At 40.5% G+C, this 23,153-nt stretch overlaps 1 protein-coding gene across 1 annotated transcript in view; it reads right to left on the reverse strand.

Annotated features, from left to right (window-relative positions):
- The window catches only part of ipmkb (inositol polyphosphate multikinase b), a 105,283-nt gene that overhangs the window by 16,720 nt on the left and 65,410 nt on the right, over window positions 1–23,153 (reverse strand). The window contains exon 5 of the mRNA XM_087999067.1: window positions 8,806–8,887. Coding sequence (XP_087855193.1) covers window positions 8,806–8,887 — 82 coding nt within the window. The remainder of the gene's footprint in view (window positions 1–8,805; window positions 8,888–23,153) is intronic.

The following is a 23,153-nucleotide window of genomic DNA, read 5'->3' on the forward strand; positions in this document are numbered from 1 at the left end:
TGATAGGTTCCATTTGCGCTAGACAAACCAGTCAATCATTGACCACTTCTCATTCTATAACCAGGTCTGCTCTTACTGATTACAATGCTCTCTCTAAGTCTCTCAACTGGGTAGATTATTCTTTTTTTAAAAAAGAACTACTTCTACATGGTAGTGCCCACCCCTTGGTAATTTAGTTTAAACCCTCTCTAACACAATAGTCAACTGCCCGGTGTCGCCATCAGCCCTCCTCCTCCTGTTAAAGTGAAACCTGGGCCTTTTGAATAAGGGAGCCTCCTGCCCAGAACTGGTTTCAATGCCGTCCTTCTTCTTACACTGTCTCTAACTATTCAATGATCTTCTCTAGTAGCCTATTTCTGGTTGGCATTTGATATTGGCAAGTGTACCTTCTAGGTCTTATCTTTTAAATCTTGCTCCCTCGCTCCTAAAAATCTTACTTTAGGACTTCAATGTCGGTGCTCTCTCACTCCATCATTGGAACCAATATGCACCAGGATTTGTAGCTTATTTCCTGCCCCTTGTAGAGTATTCTGTATCCTCTTTGTGATATCCTTTATCATGGTCCCTTCTTGGAGGTGACGTTGACATTGCACTAGCAATCTAAAGGCTTCGAGGTCATGGGTTAGAATCCCACCATGCAGATAGCGAAATTTGAATCCAATTAATGAAATCAGGAATTAAGAGCTAGTCTAATGGCAACCATAAAATCAACATCATTTTGCAACAAAATCATCTGGTAATAAAGATAAAAGTAAAATCCCCATAGTCTTACCAGACCACAGGACTGCTGCCTCATTACAGAGAGACATGATTGGTGGTGGATTAACCCTAGAGCCAGCGCACCACAGATAAGGGGCAAAGTTGAGAATAAGAAACATCAGCTGGCAGGAACTGAACCCATGGCTATTGGTGGCATTCTACATCACAAACCAGCCATCTAGCCAACTTAACTAAACTGACCCCTCCTGGTTCTTTTAATTATTAACTCTAGACTATGTACGTGCTTCTATTCTCATTAAGTCATTCACTGCTGTCCTGACCCGAACACCTAGTTTGAAACAAAAGTAATGGCTCATGGAAAGGGGAGAAAATGTACTGCCTAATCAATCACTTACCTTCTTTCCTGTGAAGTCAGTTTTCTTTAGAATACAGTTGGTCAAGCCATCTCACTGTCTTGCCCAGTTTCCCTTCCTTCATCACTCTCTTTGGGCTCAATGTCTCTCCCAGACCTACACACTCCCTCCCCTCCTCACTCTCTCTGGGCTCTGTCTCTCCGAGACCCCCCTGCTTTATAGCTGTCTCTGGTCTCACTGTCCTTTTCCGTACCACCTCATTTATCTCTGTCTCTCTCTCTCTCTCTGGTCTCAGTGGTCCCTCCCAGTCCCTAGTCCTTTATAGCTGTCGCTGGTCTGTCTCTCTGATTTTTTTTTTTCATTACAGCTCTCTCTGGTCTCTCACACACTCCCCCGCCCCCTAACCCCATTCTTAGAGCTTTCTCTAGTCTCCAATACCTTACTCCACTCTCTCTGTAATGCAGAAAACTAGAATGCAACAGCTTGATTTTGCAAACTATCCTCATAGAAATGTTAAATATGAAAAAATAATGAGTCACTGCTCCATTTATTTCTCAGCTCCATCTTTTTCACCCTGCTTTGAAGCTTGTAGTATCCGTTAACTCAGGCAGCAAACTACCAAGACACAAATTTAAAAACTCAGAAGCAGTGCGAAAGCCAGCTAAGTAACATGGTCGAAGTCTCATCACTTATGTATAAAATAAACATTCGCTTCACACTGGGGAAAGGGGAGACTGGCAATCTAGTTGAACATCAACTAGAATTATGTCAACATGTAGTCAAGTCTCAAACTCTAGGCTACAGACAGCCCAAAATTAGTTACTGAGACAATCAAGTTTATCCCTTCCTGCGCAAACGTCAATCTTTTTTCTTAATTTGATCCTTTATCTTCAAGCTGTGGGCATAAACATTCATTTTGAGAAATCATATAAAAAAAATACAGCACAACTTGTGAGTAAATAAACTTTGAACCATTTGGCTGCCAATTTATAGACACTACTGGTTTTAAACAAAAGATATTGTCATAGGTCAACAGATTTATTTTTCACATTGTTTAGAAGTAGGTGACAAGAAACATATCAAATATTAAGCTTTGGAGCTTGCAAGAAATCTTTCAGTTTGCATATTTACAAAGCTAGGCCACAGCACCACCTGATGGCCAACGCAACCAAAGGCATCCCTGTAAAACAGGAACACTGCTGCAAACTTGTGAGATCACCACCACAAGGAACGCCTCAATTTAACTAACACCCTTGTATTAGCATCATAGATTACAGTTTATTTGTCTCAATCCTTCCAAGTCTGCAAACAAAGATTTTTGCATCCCCAGTTTTTTCAGGAACAGACTTCTAATGGTGTATTGGTATTAACATAATAAAATGGGAAGAAAATATCTGACTCAGATGCTAAAGTGAAATATTCTACTGCACAAGAACTCCCAGGAGGTCCTCAGTAAACATCCGCAGGGTTGCGATTAGCACCGCACTGAGAAAGCAAGAACGGATGTGTACTGTCTTTTCATCACTTTGGAAGCTTGTGTGTTCATCATGACACAAAGCAGGCAAATACTGAAAACTCAATATAAGTTAGCAGTCTTGGTTGGAGAGGCCAATGAGTGAGCCTAGTTGGAAAGATTCATGAAAGTTTGGAGAGTTCAGGCTCAGGTTGTGAGAAAATGAGCTGGTTTGCTTGGAAGATAAATTCGTTGCGTTGGGATGGGGTGTGAGACAAGTCTCTCAAAATACAAGGTGCATATTTAATTGAGTTTTGAACTCGCACATTGTTGTTGCTTTAGTTTGAGTATCACAAGTGGTGTGTTGTAGTGGTATCCACAGTCAGCTCCCCATAATCACATAATTAAATTTGGCTTCTTTAATAGTATCTGGCTGATTGACCCATCAACATCTGGATTTCCAGGTCTGCCACCAAGATAAAGACAACAGAAGCCAGATTTCACAGCATGTGACCACTGGGAGGCCCCGATTCAATTTGAACTCATGGCTTTGCATGATGATAAACAAGTTGCAGAATTTAAAACAAATCTTGTGGAAGACTTTGGGTTAGGAAGAATGCTCCCTATCATCACAGTCCCAAGCACGGAATGCATGGAAAGCGCACCCAGCGAAAACAACGTATAAAAAGGTCAGGTACTTCTTAGGGACCCAAGATCCACTTGCCGTGTGTTACTAGAATGTTTTGGGGGTGGGGGAGGGATTTAAGGAGGTGGAGAAGCTATTTCAATTAATTCCCAAGCTATGAGACAGGCAAGAACGGAACCAAATGAAGGTAGTTGTCAACCTGTCAAATGTTGCACACAGGTCAAAATGGAAGAGGGAAGTTTGCCTTTGTGATAATCACACAGCATGCCATTTTTGACGTCGATAGGAGCAGGTTCAATACTGTAGCAGTGATGCAAACTTGACTGGAAACAAACAGAAAATGCTAGAAAAGGAAAACAGACAGATCAAGAAAAATAAGGGAATTTGAAGAATGTGTACTCGCGCCAACTTTTAATTGTGCCGAGACTTGAGACTTTGGATGCAGGGATATGTGCATTGTTGACAAAATTAGCATTTGTTGCCTATTGCTAATTATCTCAAGAAGCTGGTAGAGAGCTGCCTTCTTGTACCACTGCAATCCTATCAGTAGATATCAGTAGTTTCACCCTTAGTGCTGTTCGGGGAAAGACTTAAAACAGATGTGTTAGATTGAGGCCAGGTATACCTCAACAAGTACTGGAGTGACGAGTGATTTCGAGCAAAAGACAGATAAGATCTTCCGATAAGATGGCAGCAGATTGCACTTCTGAGCCTGGAGTTTGGCTGTTCCATCTGCTTTTTTACCCCTCTAATTTTCCTTACTTTTTATTGAAGAGCACAATGGTGGTGAGCAAGCCGAACACAGACTCTCGTGAGCCCAGCAGCGTGGACGTGTGGCAGCAGCGAAGGCGGGTTTGAGTTCTTGGTGGCTTCTATATTGTCAAGACAATCCTAGCGCCAACTCATGGCTGCTGCAACAAAGGCAAGTTTGGGTTCCCAGCAGCACATAAACCCAGCACAGATTAATGGAGGCCGCAATGAGCTTGGGCCCAGACCAAGACCCAGCCGCATCAGCAGGTCAGCCCAAAGTGGACTCAAGGCGTCAAGAGTCGAGTTCGTGCTGCTGGCAGCATCTGCATTGGCGAGATCTATCGAGGACGTTGGTGGAGGCAAGATGGTGCTGATGGGTGACAACTTTCATTCCAGTCGCAAGAGGGACTCGTACCTGGCCACTAGGCCCATGGCCTATGACGGAACACTTAACAAGAAGGACTGTAAAGTTGACCACTATCTTTATTTCATTATTATTCTGCCTTTATATTCTGTGTTTTGGTTTATTTTTCTGTGTTTTAAGATGGTACCAGAGAGTGGTGTCAGTACATAAAACTTTTCACTGTATTTTGTAACAAGATACACATGGCAATAAATAAATAATCCAATAATGTCAGGGTGGACAAAAAATACAAATAAATAGAACTGCCATAGCAAACAATGTTGCAACAGGCTCGAAAGACTGAGTGGCCTATTCCCATTATTTAACAGAAGCACAAGTTTTGGCAGGGTAGGGATAATGATTAAAAATAAAACAGATGACAATAAAGTTAAATCACCCATTCATTCTTCAAAAAAAAAAAGGCCTTTTACCGATATTTTGTTTTTCTTCAATCAGATTCTATTCCAGGGTTTCTGTACCATTTTGTGTGCCCTGTTGATGCTGGAACAAAACCAGCATTTAGGAGGAGCAATTAAAATTAACCGTTCCTCTTTTTAAAAGTTATCAACTGAAAAGTAATTAATTTGTCCTTTCCATAGATACCACCAGGTCTGAGTATTTCAAGCCGTTTGTGTTTTGACTTCCACCATCCATAGCATTTTGCTTTGGTAAGTACATACACCATCAGTTAGTGTCATATTCACAAGTTGCACCAGAGTCGGAGGATTTAACTGGAAACATTTTAAACTGAACACTAATGAGTAGCCACTAGTTAATTCAGGCATGTATAATAGGTTATTTCCTTTCCAAGGCTTTGTGTAACTTAAAATTAATCTCAAAAAGACGTTATTTTTAATGAACCACTCTAGTAAACATTAGAGTTTATATAATTCAGTAAGAATTTAAGGCTAAGCAATCTCTTCCTCTTCTATAAATACAAGGACAGACTTCTGTAACTAATTTTACATTGTTCCCACGGGCAAAATTCTTACTCGACAACACCTAAAAGCAGCAGTAAAATTCCTTCTTCAGACTAGCATGTATACAATAATCAGATCAATTTAATACAAGGAGAAAGTGAGGACTGCAGATGCTGGAGACCAGAGTTGAAAAATGTGGTGCTGGAAAAACACAGCAGGCCAGGCAGCATCCGAGGAGCATTCCTGAAGAAGGGCCCGAAACATCCTGCTCCTTGGATGCTGTCTGGCTCAATTTAATACAAAACCATACAACACGTTCAACTAATTAAGATTAAACCAAAATAACCATTAAGCATTTTGTGACAACATTAGGCCTATTGTTGAGCTTTTGTTTGGAAGACATTCATCATTGAGGAACAATATCTAAAGGCATTTTGAGTTTATTAAGGGCATAAGAGAATAACTAGAGAAAGAATAAGGCCCATTAGGGACCAAAGTAACAATTTGTGTGGGAAGCTAGAAGATATAGCTGAAATTTTAAATAAGTACGCTGCATCTGTATTCACTATAGAGAAGGGTGAGAAGGTAGAGACATCAAGGAGGGCGAACATGATGTACTTGAATGAATTAAAATTAGAGTGAGGTAGCATTAGCCATAATAGCAGGCATGAAAGCAGATAAACGCTCACTTCTACTTCTGCACTTCAACATTATCGTGTACTTCACATCATCCACTCCTGATTAAATCAGGAATGTAAAATTCTGTGCTGCGACAACATGATACAAGCTTAGCTGGTAGTGGAACACAAAACGAACATTCAATTGTGCCTATTTCAAGAACACTACATTTTCAAATCATTAGAAATCTGCAGCTGAACTTTCACAATTTGTTTCATAATAATGTAAAGTTCACTATGTCTTGTTCTAAACAATTAGGCTATTCACCAGACACTTAATTCTCAATTTTTGGAAAGCTGTTTCTTAAGATTTATTATTTCATCTTCCAGTCAAGGTGATTCCAGTCATAGGCTAATAAAATTCTAATAACAGAACAACTTCTTTGTTGATGTTACAATGAATTGAGTGAGGATAATGAAGCACATAGACTTATTACAGATTACATACCTTTTCAGTGAATAAAAACATGAACTGCTGAAAATATTCAGCATGATTTTCAGAAATAATGAACATTCACAGTTTGAAAAGCTCACTTTTTCTCTCCACAGATGCTACTTAAGTGCTGCGTATTTCCAGCATTTTCCATCTTTATTGAAGATTTCCACATTTTGATTTTGTGTTAGCTGTTCAGCCAATAGTTTTTGTTTGCAAACCCTGCCTATGGACAGCAAAATGAAGGACGAATCCTCAGAATGAACTGACACTGGGAGCCCATCTAGCTCACAATCCACTTTGGAAAGCATGGTTTACGTAACAGGCTAGCATAAGACAGTACAAAACACCAAGGTTTTCTTTAAGGGAAGGAGTTTTAAGAAAAAAGATTCGATAGAACAAACAAAATAAGTGAAAAAGGCCTCTTGGAGAAACATATACAATTTCAAGCACCAGTCTGCTTCGCAGCAAGTTTTAGATTAGATTTAGATTTTGTTGTCACGTAACAGAAAAGAATCTTGAATGAAATAACACCCCCCAGCTCGTGTGTGTGTGTGTGTGTGTGTGTGTGTGTGCGCGTGCGCGCGCGTGTGTGTGTGGAGAGAGAGAGAGTCTGTGTCCATGCCTTGTGTTCCGTACCCATGAGGGTGATCTCAACCATGATCTTGGGTTCACGTCACACTACAGGTAACCCCATCACACTATATACTCCCATAACTGGCTCTCATTTATTTTCAACTACTCTCTCACCCCCACTTACGCGCACACGCATGCACTCTCTCTCACACACAACACATATTTTATATATATATATATATATACACATATACGCTGGGAGGAATTATTTCATTCAAGTTCTTTTCTGTCAAAAAATTGAAACTGGACCTCAGCTTAAAACATAGGTAGATTCGAAGCAGGACTCCATACCTAAAGTGTATTGTCTAACCTGAGATAACAACTCTGGTACATTGATAAATTCTTTAATTATCTTGGGAAAAAGACTTGAAAGGAATCTGGACTTTGCAATTTAATCAGCAGTCTACCTCCTAACTGATGAAAGGATTCAATGAGGGCAAGTAGTTTCAAAGATGTTAACTTTTTGCTTATAAGTAATGTGTCTTATACCTCACTAATATACCATACCTAAGGAAGGAGCAGAACTCTGAGAACTTGCGATTTCAAATAAACCTGTTGGACTATAACCTGGTGTAGTTTGATTTTTGATCTTGTCCACCCCAGTCCAAGTCCAGCGTCTCCATATCAGAAATAAAAAAAACAGCCAAAAGAAAAGGAAATGTCCAGATCGCTTCTCCCACCTCCACGACAAGTCCTCACCACCAGAAAAACAAAGCCATAACGGCCATCCCTCAGTCTGCAAATTCAGGTGCACCGGGTTGCCATAGACCGCCCCAGCCAGGCTCTGCCATGGTCTGGAACTGCGTCACCATCTTGCCTCCATAGACATCATCACTGCCAAGAGCCCTCTGAACTTGCCACGTCCCAAACTGGGCTCAAACCTGATGCTGGGCCCACCACACCAAAGCAGCCGGAACCTCGTTCTGGCTTACCTTGCTGCTGCCTCCTCCTGGGACCACCATTTCAACAAAGGAGCCTGCTGCTGCCAACATTCCAGGAAGGGCACCTTCAACACATCCATCAATTCAACTCTATACTGATGAAATATTTATAATGTAGAACAACACAATAATAGCACTCTAACAGGGAAAGAGGTGGTTAAATAAATTAGCCTAATTATTTGCAATGACTCTCCAAGAAATCCAATGTTGCTTGAAGGCAAAACTGGGCTCAACCATCCTAATCCCCCATGGATTAACCCATCTGGTTTCTGAATGGATTTACAGTTAAAAAGTGATCAACTGAATTTTTCCTATGGGTTACCATTGTGTGGGCATGAACTGCTGTTGATGAAGAGGAGGAAAGTGAACTGAGGGGATGGGTGGACAGTAAAAGCACTTGCAAATTCAAACTGCGGGCCACTACTAATCATAACACCCAGGCTTATTTTTCCTTGATGTCTATGACATTCCTTGACTTTAACAGTGAACTGAGTAACACCATTTTGTGGGGGTTCAATGACAATTGTATCTTGATAACTTGTACTGCTCTAAGTTAATCTGTTACACAAATCTTACATTCCAAATTGAATTGTAATGTGTTTGCAATGTAATTTCATGTTACAATACACCAACAGAAAAATCCAAAAGATCCCTTCTGCTTGACATTACAGAAGCAGACAGCCAATGTTTTACTTTTGCTTTTGTGTTACATGCCCATTGCTAGAGTATTGTTGACATTTGGAGCATGTTGAATAATGAATGTTATTGTATGCAGATGGGAGGCAAAAGCAACACAGTTAAACATAGTTTCAAGTAGAAGACAGAATCTCAGAATGACGCACAAACTTCCAAGAATTGAAGATTACGTCTTACCATCTTTCAAAGTTTCTTTTGTTAAACCTCTTCCATATCGCTGGTCATACGTCATGTAGCTGTCAGATGAGAACTGGTAGACCTGGAGAGAAAACATTTAATAAGCAACTATCACCATTCACTTCATTCAAAAGATCTTCTGGGTCCTAATGTTTATTGAAAAAAGTTCAATACAAACCATTAAAAGTTAAGTGAAATGAGCACAAAGTACCTTCAGAACCTTTTACAACATTCAAATGCCAATCAAAAAGATTGAAGGGGTGTGTACATGTGCACGTACGCTCTGGTGTGGAGGGTGGACAAGAATCTGTTTATGAATATTTTATTTTAAGAGTGAACATGGAAAGATATTAGTAAGATTGGAACTTTACTATAACTTTCTTGTATAGCCAAGCAACACAGTGTAGGCATAAACATCCACGACGCATTGTTATGGCCTCCTTCAACTAAACTGTTGTCAGAAGGCATTCTAATGTTATGCACTGGATATCCTTTAAACCAGAGTTCCCTTGCCTGAGAAACACACTTCACTGTAATGAGAATGGCCACTTTGCTCTAGACTGGAGATATCATAATTTGCAAACAATTCTGCAAAGTGGTCATAAAATATGTTAAAAAGCTATCAAAGGGAGGAAACACGAGCGCTGAAGGCATGGAGCAAACAGACATTTGGGGACATAACATCACCTGTCCTCTTGATCAGGGTGGGGTTGAAATTTACATGGGCAAAAAAAAAACAAATGGGAAATAATGATGAACAAGCAAAACAATTCACACATCCAAACCAAAAATAAGACCGGTTTTGACCAGCAACCCACTGTGCCAAAAGCAGAGAATTTCACCTTTTGCATCTGTAAAGATTGTGAAACATCCAATTTTTAAAAATTTAGCAAACCATCAGTATATCACAACGACCTGATCTTCAAATATACTGCAGGTTATCTGTGAAGCTTACCAGCAATTGAAACCTTTGCCAGCCATCAGCATTGTCAGTAATAGTGCTTCAATTATCTATGTTACAATAGATTTCAGAAATATTGAAGAGTAAACAGATTCCTGAACTGGGGCAGTGAACTGAAAGTTTGAGGTTGAAGCAATGGCTATATAAGGTTTTGATGCTGTTTGTGACTTTTGCTGTGTAGGGGATGAGTGACACACTCCTCTACATTTTAACAGCAACTGCACATGCAATATTGTGAAATATAGAAATCTTTCTTCTTCTGCCTGCAAGCAATTTTGGAAGTTAGTGCATCTATCAGAGACACATTAAGGTTGAGAACTCTACCCTCTAATGCCCACAGCTCTTCCCCAGTTGATGAATCAGGACTCCTATCATTTATATGAAGCATGGAATAGCAAGGGTATAGAATGTTCTCTTTGGGGAGACTTCAATGTCCATTACAATGTGCAGCTGAGTAGGCATCACAACTAACTGAGCAGGCAGAGTCCTAAAAACAGCTTACATGCTGAGCCCATGGAAGGTGATGAGAACACCAAGTGATGACACAAACCCAATTAACCTCCTGCTCACAAAGCTAACTGCCACAGACGCATCTGAAAGTCTTCACACTGAGGATACTATCATGTCATGTGGCAAATGTGATGGATTCAGACGAAATCTAGCAGCTCAAATCTGGATGTTACAAAGAACAAAGAAAATTACACCACAGGAACAGGCTCTTCCGCTCTCCAAGCCTGTGCTGATTCAGATCCTCTATCTAAACGCGCTGCCTATTTTCTAAGGGTCTGCATCCCTCTGCTCCCTGCCCATTCATGTGTCTGTCAGGATACATCTGAAATGACGCTATCGCACCCGCCTCTACCTCCTCCGCTGGCAACATGTTCCAGGGAGAAAGTGAGGTCTGCAAATGCTGGAGATCAGAGCTGAAAATGTGTTGCTGGTAAAGCACAGCAGGTCAGGCAGCATCCAAGGAACAGGAGAATCGACGTTTCGGGCATAAGCCCTTCATCCGGATGAAGGGCTTATGCCCGAAACGTCGATTCTCCTGTTCCTTGGATGCTGCCTGACCTGCTGTGCTTTACCAGCAACACATTTTCAACATGACCCAACACCCTCTGCATAAAGAACTTTCCATGCATATCTCCCTTAAGCATATCCCCTCTCACCTTGGACTCTCAGCTTCTAGTAATTGAGTCCCCCACTTTGGGAAAAAGCTTCTTGCTATCCATCCTGTCTATGCCTCTCATGATTTTGTAGGCCACAACCAGATTTCCCGCAACACCAGTCTTCCTAATGAAAACAATCCTAATCTATTCACCCTCTCTTCATAGATAGCCCCCTCCATACCAGACAACATCTTGGGGAAACTCCTCTGCACCCTCTCCAAAGCATCCACATCCTTTTGGGAATGTGGCGACCAGAACTGTACACAGTATTCCAAATGTGGCTGAACCAAAGTCCTATACAACCGCAACACGACCTACCAACTCTTGTACTCAATACCCCATGCAATGAAGGAAGGCATGCCATATATCGACTTGTGTTGTCACCTTCAGGGCACAATAGACTTGAACACACAGATCTCTCTGTACATCAATTTTTCCCAGGACGTTTCCATTTACCATATAGATCGCTCTAGAATTGGATCTTCCAAATGCATCACCTTGCATTTGTCCAGATTGAACTCCATCTGCCACTTTTCTGCCCAACTCTCCAATCTATCTCTCTTCTGTTGCATTCTATGACAGTCCCCTTCATTATCTGCTTCTCCACCAACCTTAGTTTTAACTGCAAACTTGCCAATCATACCACCTATACCTTTCTCCAGATCATTTATGTATATCACAAACAACTGTGGCCCCAACACAGATCCGGTGAAAAACCACCGGTTACAGTTCTCCATTTTGAGAAACTCCTTTCCATTACTATTCTGTCTCCTGCTGCCCAGCCAATTCTCTATCCATCTAGCTAGTACACTCTGGACCCCATGCAACTTCACTTTCTCCATCAGCCTACCATGGGGAACCTTATCAAATGCCTTACTGAAGTCCATGTATATGACATCGACAGCCCCTCCCTCATCAATCAACTTTATCAATTCCTCAAAGAGTTCTATTAAGTTGTTATGACATGACTTTGCCTGCACAAAACCATATTGCCTATTCCAAATGGGAATAGATCCTAACCCTCAGTATCTTCTCCAGCAGTTTCCCTACCACTAACATCAGGCTCAGTAGTCTTTAATTACCTGGATTACCCCTACTACCCTTCTTAAACAAGGGGACAGCATTAGCAATTCTCCGGTCTTCCAGGACCTCACCCATGTTCAAGGATGCTGCAAAGATATCTGTTAAAGACCCAGCTATTTCCTCTCTCACTTTCCTCGATAACCTGGGATAGATCCCATCTGGATCTGGGGACCTGTCCACTTTAATGCCTTTAGAATACCCAACACTTCCTCCCTCCTTATACCGACTTGACCCAGAGTAGAGTAATCAAACATCTATCCCTAACCTCAACATCCATCATGTCCTTCTCCTCGGTGAATACTAACGCAAAGTACTCATCACGAATCTAACCCATTTTCTCTGACGCCACGCATAAGTTTCCTCCTTTGTCCTGGAGTAGGCCAACCCTTTCCCTAGTTACCCACTTGCTCCTTATATATGAATAAAAGGCTTTGGGATTTTCCTTAACCCTGTTTGCTAAAGATTCCTCTCTTAGCCCTTTTAATTCCTCGTTTCTGAGTGGTCCTACTTTCCCAACATTCTTCCAAAGTTTTGTCTATTTTCAGTCGCCTAGATCTTATGTATGCTTCCTGAGATATGTGCCAAAAGCAGCAGCAGCAAGACTGTACAGTATTCCACCACTATATACAAACACCATGGCTTGGGGGATCTCTGATGCCATTTTTCACATCAAGCTGGATGATTAACCCTGATTCAATGGCTATAGGTGAGCATGTCAGGAACATCACCAGGCATACCTGGGACCGAAGAGCAAATCTCCTACAAAGGACTACCTGCATAAAAACAGCAGAAGCTGTACAGTGGACAGAACATAACAATCCAATGGATCAGATCAAAGCTCTGTAAGCCTGTCAGATTCACCCCTGAATGACAGAAGGCAATAAAACAACTGGTCAAGGGTGTTTGACAAACCACCCCACCCGCAAATATAGAGGAGCCTGGCACATCAGTGCAAAGGGCAAGGTTCTAACTTTTGCAACCATCTTCAGATAGAAGAGCAAAGTGGAAGGCCACCTCAGCTGCTGGTCCCTGGTTTCTACTCATTCTTAATTATGTTCGGGAATGGTTCAGCACACTGGGTGTGGCCAGGAGTATGGGCACTGACAACAACAAGTTTTAGTGACAAAGACTTGTGCTTTAGAACTGGCCATCCCTCAAGTCTAACATGGTCAGTCATTCTCACAGAATCATATCTTAATGTTTTAAACACCACAGGTCTTGCATCTGTCACATCAGTATGGGACCAATCAGAGGCAGTGGTACAGCGCAGCACAGTTGGAAAGTAGCTGCCCTGTCATTCCTCAGCATTGATTCCAGACCCCATGAAATCTCATGGCATCAGATGAAAAATGGGAAGGAAACTTTCTTCCCTTTACCTAGCACCACTCCATTTCCTCCCCCAACCTCCCACCCTGGCAAGTTGATGAATTCACACTTGCCACTTGTCATACACCGCTTGAAAGAATCGCTAATGGTGACTAAGACATAAAATGAGGAACTTTAATATCAATAATCAAGACTGCCTCAGTAGCACCATGACTGACCAAGCTGGCTGAGACTTAAACAACATAGACAGGACCTTCGGCAGGTGGTGAGAACCTGAGAGAAAACAAGAGAGAAAGAATTCCATGACCCGTCTTTATCAATCTGCCTTAGCTGATGCATCTTTCCATGACAGTATAAGTAGGAAAGAACACCACACAGTCCTTGTGGAGAAGCTGTCCCACCTTCACATTGAGGATACCCTTCACTGTGCTGAATGTACCAATTTGCTAAATGGGATAGATTTCAAACATCTGTCCACAAAGCTTGTCCACCGTCTGGAAAGTACAAGTAAGGAGTATGAAGGAACACTATCTACCGCTCCAACAACACTTAAAAACCTCAACACCATTCAGGATAAAACAAGCTGCTTGACTGGCATCAACAATCATCAATATTCACTCCTTTCATCACCTATGAACAATGGCAGCAGTGTGCACCATCTACAAAATGCACAGCAGTAACTCACCAAAACTCCTTGGACAGCACTGCCCAAATACACAACCTCCACCATGTAAAAGAAAGATAGCAGATGCATAGAATCACCACCACCTGCAAAGCCCCCTCCAAGACAATCACCATTCTGACTTGAGACTGTACTGTTGTTCTTTGATGGCCCTAAAGTAAAATCCTAGAATTTCCTTCCTACTAACACTGTGGGCATATCTCAACCACATGGATTCCAGCAGGTCAAAGTGCAGCTCCCCCTATTACCTTCTCAAGGGCAATCATGATGAATAATAAATGCTGGCCTACCCAGCAACGGCTCATATAAACAAAATGTTGTACTGGCCAGCGAGATCCACATTCCATAACTGAGTAAACAAAAACTCACTTCAAAATCTGCAGTAGCCTGCATGCTAATTATTGATGCACTGATTAAATATTCCAACAACTTCAAAAACAACTTTTCCCTTGAGAAGCAAGTCATTGGTTCAAACTGATCATTCTATGCACAAAAATGTTTCACAAAAGTCAGCAAAACCAAAGGCAGCTGAAGGGAATTACATTAGATTGGAAGTGGACAGAATAGCATAAAACAATAATTCATTGCAGTGTGCCACATAGAATTCAATGGTCACAGGTTCCAAATCTCAAAGGGAGGTTTAGCTTATCGACCATAACAGGAATGAGCAAAATGTAAATTTTTAAGATTCCTTTACAAGTTGAGTCAGCAAAATTTACACTTTATAAATTGGTTGGAATTATTATTGATATAATGCTTTATCTGTCAGTTTTGGTCTGCAAAAACGTCTACTGCCTGAAGTGATGTGTGAATTCAAAGGCAATATTTGCTGTGCATACAAATCGCTACACAGCATTTCTGAAACTCAGGGTTCTGCTCTTGGACAAAATCATTGACAGAAGTTTGGAGACAATTCAAAATGGAAGTAGTTTCCAAAATTTTCATGCATGTCAACATCTTGCAAATGGATCAATCTTGATAAGCTATCAATTCTGAAAGGATCTTGTCTACATAGAGCAGAAATAGTGCAAAAATAGCTCTTCCTTCGACTGGCAGTCTATTTAGGAAAGTAATCTAATTTACATAAATGAATTTCATATCAGTCTTTGTGTGAACAGACCTTAGGAGTTGCAAGCTTGTTGTTGACCTTTACTAAGAGGCGGATTCACAATGGTCATTTTTCAAAAGCTTACGAAGGTTTTTTTTATTAAAGTAATCATGGGATGCGCCTAAAGCTTTATGAATCATTACAAAAATAAACAGATTATTGTGACATTACACGAAAGTCAGATCATGGCTTCAGCAAACAGAGATCAGGTCAATAAAATAATAATTTAACAGAATTACTTCAAAACTTAGCTAAAAATATGCTCTGAACATTTTATACAATTGACTTATTAGAATAAACATTGATTAAAATGTCTTCAGACAGGTTACAAATAACCTTTTGAGAAAATTACAAGTCAGGTATTGCATTTTATAAGCACTAGATATTCAGTAATTCCAAACTATAATTTGCACATTGGCAGCCTCAATACACTGAAGCAAGCAGAAATCACTAATATTCTGTAAGACCTACCTCCATATATATTTAACCTTTAATGTCGATACAAATATATCAGCACAAACTAAAAAAAAAGTTTGCAAGAGGTCTTTTCCATTAAAAGTCTAAAAACATAGCCAGAGCAAAGTCGTGACATCTTACTTTGTGTGAAAGGCATTACATAAAGGGTGGTATAGCTGTGAGATAGGTATTGTGGTCAGGCGCATTTGAAGCCTTGTGAGAGCACAGACTGAACCTTATATAACATTCATTGCTAAACACAAACTATACATGCCAAGTGACGCATCTTCTGGTGTTCATGTGAAGTGGCATTTTGGATTTGCATAATTGGATATATGGCAATCTTAACCTACCTGACATTTATTGGTCTGAAATGCATTTTAGCGTTTATTACAATACTTTCCTTTACTGCCTTTATCGACAGGAAGATGCAACCTAGAGAAGGATGAAGCAGACTAACTGTCAATATGTTACCTATAATAGCCTTTCATATTTTACCCAGGAATCTGCCAGTAAGCTTCAGTACACAACCTAAACAAGCAACTGTTGAAAGTCTGATGTAACAAAGTTTATATGCTCTAAGCTTCAGAAGTTTAATTGCTTTAAAAATATTTATTTGTTAAGCAATTAAGCAAGTTTTTTTTAAAAAGGATGAAGTTTTAACCAACAGGACTAAGGAAGAAAGCCTTGCACACAGTCCTGGCTCCTTTTTCTTTCTTAACTCATCAGCTGAGTTCTCAAATGGAGTTTATATTCAAGCCAATAAGCCACAGAGGCCAGACTGTCCCAGATTGTATCTTCATACAATTAGATTAGAGGCTGGGTAAAAATGTTGGAATTAGCTTAAATATCCAAATTTAAGAAGGGGAATATTAGCCAGGGTCACAGCATCTGATTGCTTTCCAAAATGATACCAATGTGGACCCTTCCAGTGGAATAAGTCTGCCAACTCCATCAAGGCAGATGCAGGAACACTGCTCACCTGCGTGAGGTATTGGAGAACAACTGGCACTAAGTAAATCACACTAGCCTTCGAGGTAGGTTCAGGGTTGAACCAGCAGGGAATAAAGTAAATTCCAAATTATTCAAATTAAATACTGAAAAGCAAAGAGTCTTGTCACATGTAAAACTTCACTTCACCATTAACCTTTCAGAATACCTTAGTTGATTAACAAATTGTTAAGAACCACAGAAAATTGAAGAGGTTCTGAAAAAACGTGTCAGAGAAACTCGGCAGTTCTGACAGCATCTGTCGAGAGAAATAGATTTAACATTTCAAGTCCAGAAAGCTTTGATTTCCAAAGAAGATTGATATTGGACTCAAAATATTAGCTTGGTTTCTCTCTCCACAGAGAGACCTGAATTTCTCCAACACGTTGTTTTTAATTCAGATCTCCAGTATCTGCAATACTTTACTTATTCTTAGAAAATAGGCTTTGAAACCAAGGTTGTTCAGCATGGTTTTAAAAATATTTTGCCTAGGAAATATAAGATATGCATTAGCCGTGCAAACCAAATAAATACATTAGCCAAATTCACCTGTCTGCTATCCGAATGGGAGATTTTCAATAAACCATTGAAGTAGCAATATCTTTCCTGTTTGCAGATGTCCAACACACCAGGCAGTGCACCATTCTAAAGGTAATACCTACCTGCAATGTTAGTTTAGGCCTAAAAAGAGGCAACTAGGGCCTCTGCACCTCTTTGTATCTAATGGTCAGACATCTACTCTCCCTACACAAACCCTCCAGTTTCCTCCCACAGTCCAAAAATGTGCAAGTTAGGTGAATTGGCCATGCTAAATTGTCCGTAGTGTTCAGTGAAGGGGTAAATGTAGGGGAATGGGTCTGGGTAGTTGTTCTTCGGAGGGTCGATGTGGGCTTGTTGGGCCGAAGGGCCTGTTTCCACACTGTAAGCAATCTAATCTAAAACCTTGATTCCAATTTTCCAACCTGCAGTTTCATGCTTTTATTGTATATTAATGCTAAAGAATTCTAATCTCAAGTGCCCATAATTCTGGGCTGATACAGCAAATCGTAAATAGGATTTAAAGAAAGGGACTGCAAATGAGTATACCTCTATTTGAACTGGCTCTTAAAAACAGTCACCTATTAATCACTAAGTCATCAGTTTACAATGACCAATAAATGTTCAAATCTTGGCAGTGACATCACTCATCTTGGCTGTCAACAGCTATCGATGAGAACAAGGTACTGCCAGGGAAATTATTGATTTTTTCAGAGCTGATTATTCCAAAGGCCAAAAGGAATGTAATTTTCACATGCAATATACTGAGATTTAAACTCACTTTGTATCGTAGATGATATGCAGTATGCAGCAGAATCTTAGTGGTCCGTGATAATACCATCCAACTTGGCAAACAAAGGCTGCTCAAACATTTATTGCGAAACTATTTGTTGAGCTATTCGAAAGTAATTGATTTATTGATTAGATGGAACTTTGTACTTAATTTCAACAACTCAATTGCCATCCTTTGCATTTCGCAACTGGAAGTCAAGTCAGAAGTAAAACTGTTACCATTTTACTCAACAAGTAAGCATTTTCTTCCAGATTCCAGAAATGGTCTAATGCATTATGCTCTCCCATCAGCACCAAAAGCCAGCTGCACTCCAGGTTCAGTTCGTCTGTCTGCGTTTGACAGCTCTTCTTAGTCAGGCCAGAATAAGGGACACAGTACTTGGCTCATTGCCTGACCTAGTAACTGGTTTATTGTCGATGTCAGGAATCGAGTGGAAAGGCTGTGATTCCCACTCATTATTCTGATGCAACTCCTGCTGGGGTTGACAGACTGGGCATTGGGCAAGAGCAAGGCTGACTCAGCCATGGTGCTCCTCATGACATGCTAATCAAACACATCATCTCAAAAAGTTAACACAATTGAAAAGTATTTCTGTTCAAGGAACAATATATGCCCCATGAAGTCTGAAGCAGAGGTAAGAATATGAGCAAGAGAAAAATGAACTCTTCAATAAAGCGCTAAAATTCCTTTAAGTGAAAACAGCATACATTTATAGATAAATACACTCAAATGGATCAAGAATGAGAAGGCATGAATTTGAAGTAATTTCCAAAAGAAGCAAATGTAATGTGAAAAAAAATCACACAGCCAATTTGGACTTAGCACGCACTGTCATGAAGTGTGAAGGCAGGGTCAACTGAAGCTTTTAACAGGGGCATGAGATAATTATTTGAATAGAAACCACATGCAGGGTTACAGTGGAAAGGTAGGAGAATGGCACCAAGTCATGATTGCTCACTCGAGGTGGCAGAACAGACATAATGGACCGAGTGGCCTCTACATCACAACAGCCGTGTGATACTGTAAACAGCAAACCGGATTTGTAACTCTGAACACCTTATTATCTCAGATTTCTGTTCCCCTACCAATGAATAAACCATGATGGTCACAGGCAGCTCGAAAGCAGACTTTAACATGGGTGTTGTCTTCAGTGACTAGAATGGAAATTCTGAACAGAGTGCCTGCTTCTCATCCAATTATCAATGGCAGCATTGAACATAAGGAAGCAAAGGCTCAAGTGGCCACAGTAGTTCCCTGACAACATGCAAGATAATGTCAGTTCAAAAAAATAGTCATGCCCTCTAATGGTGGTGTTGTGGATTGCAGCACAGACAACAGCCAAGTCTGGTAAGCATGACCAGCTGTTACTTATGCTATTAGCAAGGCCTACAATACAAGAACGTCCATTACATACTTCCTCAAAGAAATGAAAACAAAGATTTTGTGGGAAATTACAAACAAGTTCATTATTACTTACAATCTGAGCATTCTAGTTTTAGTGTTTTTTAATAAAAGGAAAATACAATCATCATTCTTCACATCACATCTTCCCTCACTCCTCTGTTAACCATCAGCAAACTCCAACCCACTCTATCAAAGCCATGGTGGGAAGAATTTATATTTCCTTAACTACAGTTGGTGCTTGCAGCTCCTTTCATTCAAAGAAAGATGAGCACTTTCAATGCCAGCATTATTGATGAATTGTTACTTTGCATGAGAGATTTGCAGAAATAGAGAAAAAGAAATCTTTGGATTTCTACTGATCCAACAGACCTTAAAATATGAAGAGCTGTGAATATCTAATAGAATTACTCCACAGGTTAGTCCTTTCCCAACTCTGGGTGAGAAGGTCCAGGTTCAAGACCTATCTGCTCTAGACGTATGTCATAGTAGGAGTGAACTGGGTGATTAAAAATATCTATACTGAATATTTTAAATTATTTCGTTTACAAGTGATTGGAATTTCTGGTTTGCTGCTTAATGGAATAAGGCAAATCAGGAAGCACCTTTTGACACAAAGTATTAATCAATCCCTTACTGTTAAAAGGAATATTGTGACTTGATACCAGTTAGACGGTGTCCCAACTTCAATACTGTAGGACATTTAATTTCATAGTAACAAGGTGATTTCCAGTGCTCAGGTGGAGCCTATGCCATGGTGCTTCAATTTGGAACAGCCTGTAAAGAATCCAGGTGCACCTTGAAGACCACATGGTGCATCCCCTTCCATAATAAAATCAGATCCACAACAGTGAAGTGTAACAATGCTATCATACACAACTCAAGTCAGGATCACCCCTAACCATGACTGGATTGTTTGCAGAAAACAAGGAAATAGGGTGGTGACAGTACTTTGGATACCGAGTATTCGACCCCAAGTTTTCCTTAGGTAAGAAGTCCTGACGGACTGCTGGATTGATGATCTCTTTCAAAGATTGCTTGGCTCTCCTTCCTCTATTCTCCTCCTCCCATACTCAAACTGAAAATTAATAAAAGCAGCAGGAAAAGATCTTTGGTGCAACTGCAGCCTTCTGTGCAAGACATTACAAAACATGTGTTCAAAGCTGTAGCATTTAAACAGTCAGCTATTTATTGGTGCCAACAGCAGATACTTTATGATCTTTGCAACTAACATTGTTTATGATTAGGGCTTTGCCTCAATTGCCACTATCAGAACTTGTGCTCCAAAGCCAACTTTCGTTATATATGAGATAGCCACAGCAAATTACAACAGCGACTCAGCCTTTTCAAAGGGAGTCAATTTCCAAACTAGTAAAAGACACAGAAACCTCGGAGCAGCTGCTTGTCGAATTGAACAATTATGAAATGAAACTATCAGCTTTTCCACATATTAAATCCATTGGGGAAAAAAAAAAATCAGGAGGGCCAGCCAGCCTTGCAATTCATAGAGTAGAATTCCTACAAGACAGAGAGAGGCCTTTCAGCCCACTAAGTCTGCACTGACGCTGCTGTGGAGCCACAGGAGATGGGGGAGATACTAAACGAGTACTTTGTATCAGTATTTACTGTGGAAAAAGACATGAAAGATATAGAATGTCAGGAAATCGATGGTGACAATCTTGAAAAATGTCCATATTACAGAGAAACGCATAAAAGTTGATAAATCCCCAGGACCAGATCAGGTGTACCAGGAACTCTGTGGGAAGCTAGGGAAGTGATTGCTGGGCCTCTTGCGGAGATATTTCTATCATCGATGGTCACAGGTGAGGTGCCGGAAGACTGAAGGTTGGGTAACGTGGTGCCACTGTTTAAGAAGGGTGGTAAGGACAGGCCAGGGAACTATAGACCAGTGAGCCTGACGTCGGTGGTAGGCAAATTTTGGAGTGAATCCTGAGGGACAGGACGTTCATGTATTTGGAAAGGCACGGACTGATTAGGGATAGTCAACATGGCTTCATGCATAGGAAATCATGTCTTACAAATTTGATTGAGTATTTTGAAGAAGTAACAAAGAGAATTGATAAGGGCAGAGCAGTAGATGTGATCTATATGGACTTCAGTAAGGCGTTCAATAATGTTCCCCATGGGAGACTGATTAGCAAGGTTAGATGTCATGGAATACAGAGAGAACTAGCCATTTGGATACAGAACTGGCTCAAAGGTGGTGGTGGAGGGTTGCTTTTCAGACTGGAGGCCTGTGACCAGTGGAGTGCCACAAGATCCAATATGTTTCATCATTTATATAAATGATTTGAATGCGAACATAGGACATATAGTTTCTAAGTTTGCAGATGACACCAAAATTGGAGGTATAGTGAACAGTGAAGAAGGTTACCTCAGATTACAACAGGATCTTGATCAGATGGGCCAAGGGGTTGAGAAGTGGCAGATGGAGTTTAATTTAGATAAATGTGAGGTGCTGTATTTTAGGAAAGCAAATCTGAGGAGGACTCATACACTTAATGGTAAGGTCCTACGGAGTGTTGCTGAACAAAGAGATCTTGGAGCGCAGGTTCATAGTTCCTTAAAAGTGGAGTCGCAGGTAGATAGGATAGTGAAGAAGGCATTTGGTATGCTTTCCTTTATTGGGTACAGGAGTTGGGAGGTTATATTGCAGCTGTACAGGACATTGGTTAGGCCACTGTTGGATTACTGCATGCAAATCTGGTCTCTTTCCTATCGGAAAGATATTGTGAAACTTGAAAGGTTTCAGAAAAGATTTATAAGGATGTTACCAGGGTTGAAGGATTTGAGCTATAGGGAGTAGCTGAATAGGTTGTGTCTGTTTTCCCTGGAGTGTCGGAGGCTGTGGGGTGACCTTATAGAGGTTTATGAACTCATGAAGGGCATGGAGAGGATAAATAGACAAAGTCTATTCCCCATGGTAAGGGGAGTCCAAAACTAGAGGGCTGAGGTTGAAGGTGAGAGGGGAAAGATATAAAAGAGACGTAAGGGACAACCTTTTCACGTAAAGGGTGGTATGTGTATGGAACGAGCTGCCAGAGGAAGTAGTGGAGGCTAGTACAATTGCAACATTTAAAAGGCATCTGGATGGGTATATGAATAGGAAGGGTTTGGAGGGATATGGGCCAAATGCTGGCAAGTGGGACTAGATTGGGTTGGGATATCTGGTCAGCATGGACAAGTTGGATCAAAGGATTTGCTTCCGTGCTGTACATCTCTATGACTCTGAACAGCATTCCATCCAGACCAATGTTGCTCGGGCTGGAACTGTAACAGTTGGGATTTCACAAGTCAAATGCGCCAGTGTGTAACATTATGGGTAATAGACCCATTAAAAATAAAACATGGAAAATCCCAGGAATTCAACATTTTCCACTAGAAATCCTTCATTTTTCCTTAAAACCTGGAGAACAAAGAGTCAGTCAATCCATTCCATTTTACCAGAACAATGGCAGACCGGCCCAACGGTGACAGAAGTTGTAGTTCTTACCAGGTTACCAAAGTTTTACCAAAGCTGTTTTGCAGCAACTCTTGAGGTAGATAAAAACTTTGTAAATATCTTCAAATACAAACCAGCAAGCTATACTCCTGCCCAGATGGAAAACAATCATTCCAGAACACTAAATGAAACGTACTGTATATGACAAGATAGAGGACGAAGCATATTAGTTACATCGCTACTTTGATTGTATCTTCTGAATCCCTGATTATGACAAACTAAAAACTCCAATAAAAATGGATACAATGCAATTATTAGTGTGCAGACATATTTCACAAAACTGTATATTCCAAGTATTAAAATCAGCACTTCATTCCATCTG

This window comes from Chiloscyllium plagiosum, unplaced genomic scaffold, assembly GCF_037043375.1.
Source record: "Chiloscyllium plagiosum isolate Xiang-an unplaced genomic scaffold, Cpla_swu_hap1 HiC_scaffold_22, whole genome shotgun sequence".
Taxonomy (NCBI): domain Eukaryota; kingdom Metazoa; phylum Chordata; class Chondrichthyes; order Orectolobiformes; family Hemiscylliidae; genus Chiloscyllium; species Chiloscyllium plagiosum.